The 1,591-nt window shown below is 48.6% G+C and overlaps 1 protein-coding gene across 1 annotated transcript in view; it reads right to left on the bottom strand.

The window, feature by feature from the left end:
- Ruvbl1 (RuvB like AAA ATPase 1) overlaps positions 1–713 on the bottom strand; it is a 32,492-nt gene extending 31,779 nt beyond the window's left edge. The window contains exon 1 of the mRNA XM_021190171.1: positions 454–713. Within this exon, the coding sequence (XP_021045830.1) occupies positions 454–594 (141 nt within the window). The 5' untranslated portion in view covers positions 595–713. The remainder of the gene's footprint in view (positions 1–453) is intronic.
- Between the last annotated feature and the right edge of the window lie 878 nt (positions 714–1,591).

The raw sequence follows: 1,591 nt of genomic DNA, 5'->3' as shown, positions 1-1,591 counted from the left end.
CAAAATGTATCTTGGGTATTCTAAGTTTCTGGACTAATATCCACTTATCAGTGAGTGCATATCTAGTGACTTCTTTTGTGATTGGGTTACCTCACTACACCTTTAACTTCTTCATGTGCAAAACAGAACACATCGAAGGACCTGGCATGACTTTAGGAAGACTGAACTGGAAAAGCTGGAGTGCTTGGATGGCGAATAGAACAGACTCTTCGTCCTCACCGCTCCACTTAACAGATCAGCTCCCAGGCCCAAAGAACCCACATCAACTCAGATAAACTTAGTCAATGCTATACTTAACCCCACAGCCTTCCAATGGGTTTCCGGTGAGGCCTAATTTGCGTGCTGTGACCCGCAAAGGATGCAGCCTTTGCTCGCTAGTGTGATCCTTCCTTCTTAGATCTTAATGGGTCCCGGTCCCGCCGCCCACGCCTCGCGCACACGCCCCACGCCCACCTCTCTCGCGTTCTCCTGGCCCACGAGCCCCGAAGCCGCCTGCTTGGCCAGGCCGCTCTCGTCCAGCCCCAGACCCTTCACGTGGCTGTGGGAGGCGATGCGCTGCGTCTTCGTGGTGCTCTTCACCTCCTCAATCTTCATTTTGCCGAGTGTCTGGGAACACGACCTGCGTGGACAGGTAGGAACTACCGCACGCCAGGCGCCTGGGTTACCACGCGGCCGTTACTAGGCCGCTCTCCGGGTCCCGCCCCTATCAGTATGTCATTGGTGGAAGCGAGAAGGCTTCGTTTTCTATTGGCTAAAAGCTACGCCGGTCGGCGGCTGCTGAGTTTCACCCACTGACTTCCGTCTGTGTCACAGGGTAAGTAACCCCAGGGCAAGCATTTCCTGCCCTGGCCAAGTTTGACTGGGAACTGCTAAGTACTTAAGCACTGTTGATGTGAATGAAAGGTTTTTAACTATAAACGCCTCTTTTAATGCTTTTTTTTTTCTTTAGAATAATATATTTGTGCCAGGGTGAGTTAACTTCTTCACTAACAGATGTTAGTGACAGATGTTTCTCAGGTGCTTGGATGTCCTGAGAGAAACATCAACAAAGCAGCTGCCCAAACTCACCGAATTATTTAGACACCCCAAGGATGCCCCGAGGAAGCTGCTTAGCCAACTACTGTTTCCATTTTTTTTTTTTCCAGCATACACTAGATCCTGAAGGCACTATTCCAGTCAAAACTTTTCAAACACTTCATGCCATAATTTTGGTCATCACATGCCCAATAAACTTTAAAGAAAAAGAAGGGAGGAAGGAAATGAAAAGATGTGTTTGTGTAGCCTTGCCTGGTCTAGAACTCCAGGACCCCCACCTGTCTCTGCCTCCCGAGATGCTGGCATTAAAGGTGCTACCACCATACTCAGACCAGACAATTCCACCAGTCTGGAGTGGGTGCAGGTCTCCATGTCGCCGAACAAAAGCTACCTGTGAATGGTGAAACTATGGTCCTTCATTTGAATAAGCAACTGCTCTGTTACTGGTGCAAATATGGTAGTTTGTTTTCACAATCCCCTTGCCATGGTGTAAATTTAATGCTTTGTTTTCATGAAGGGCTGTACTAAGGACGACAAACATTCTTGCTTACTCTCC

This window comes from Mus pahari, chromosome 2 (genome assembly GCF_900095145.1).
Source record: "Mus pahari chromosome 2, PAHARI_EIJ_v1.1, whole genome shotgun sequence".
Classification (NCBI taxonomy): domain Eukaryota; kingdom Metazoa; phylum Chordata; class Mammalia; order Rodentia; family Muridae; genus Mus; species Mus pahari.
The sequence above is the reverse complement of the archived record's forward strand: the minus strand, read 5'-3'. Positions and strand labels throughout refer to the sequence as shown.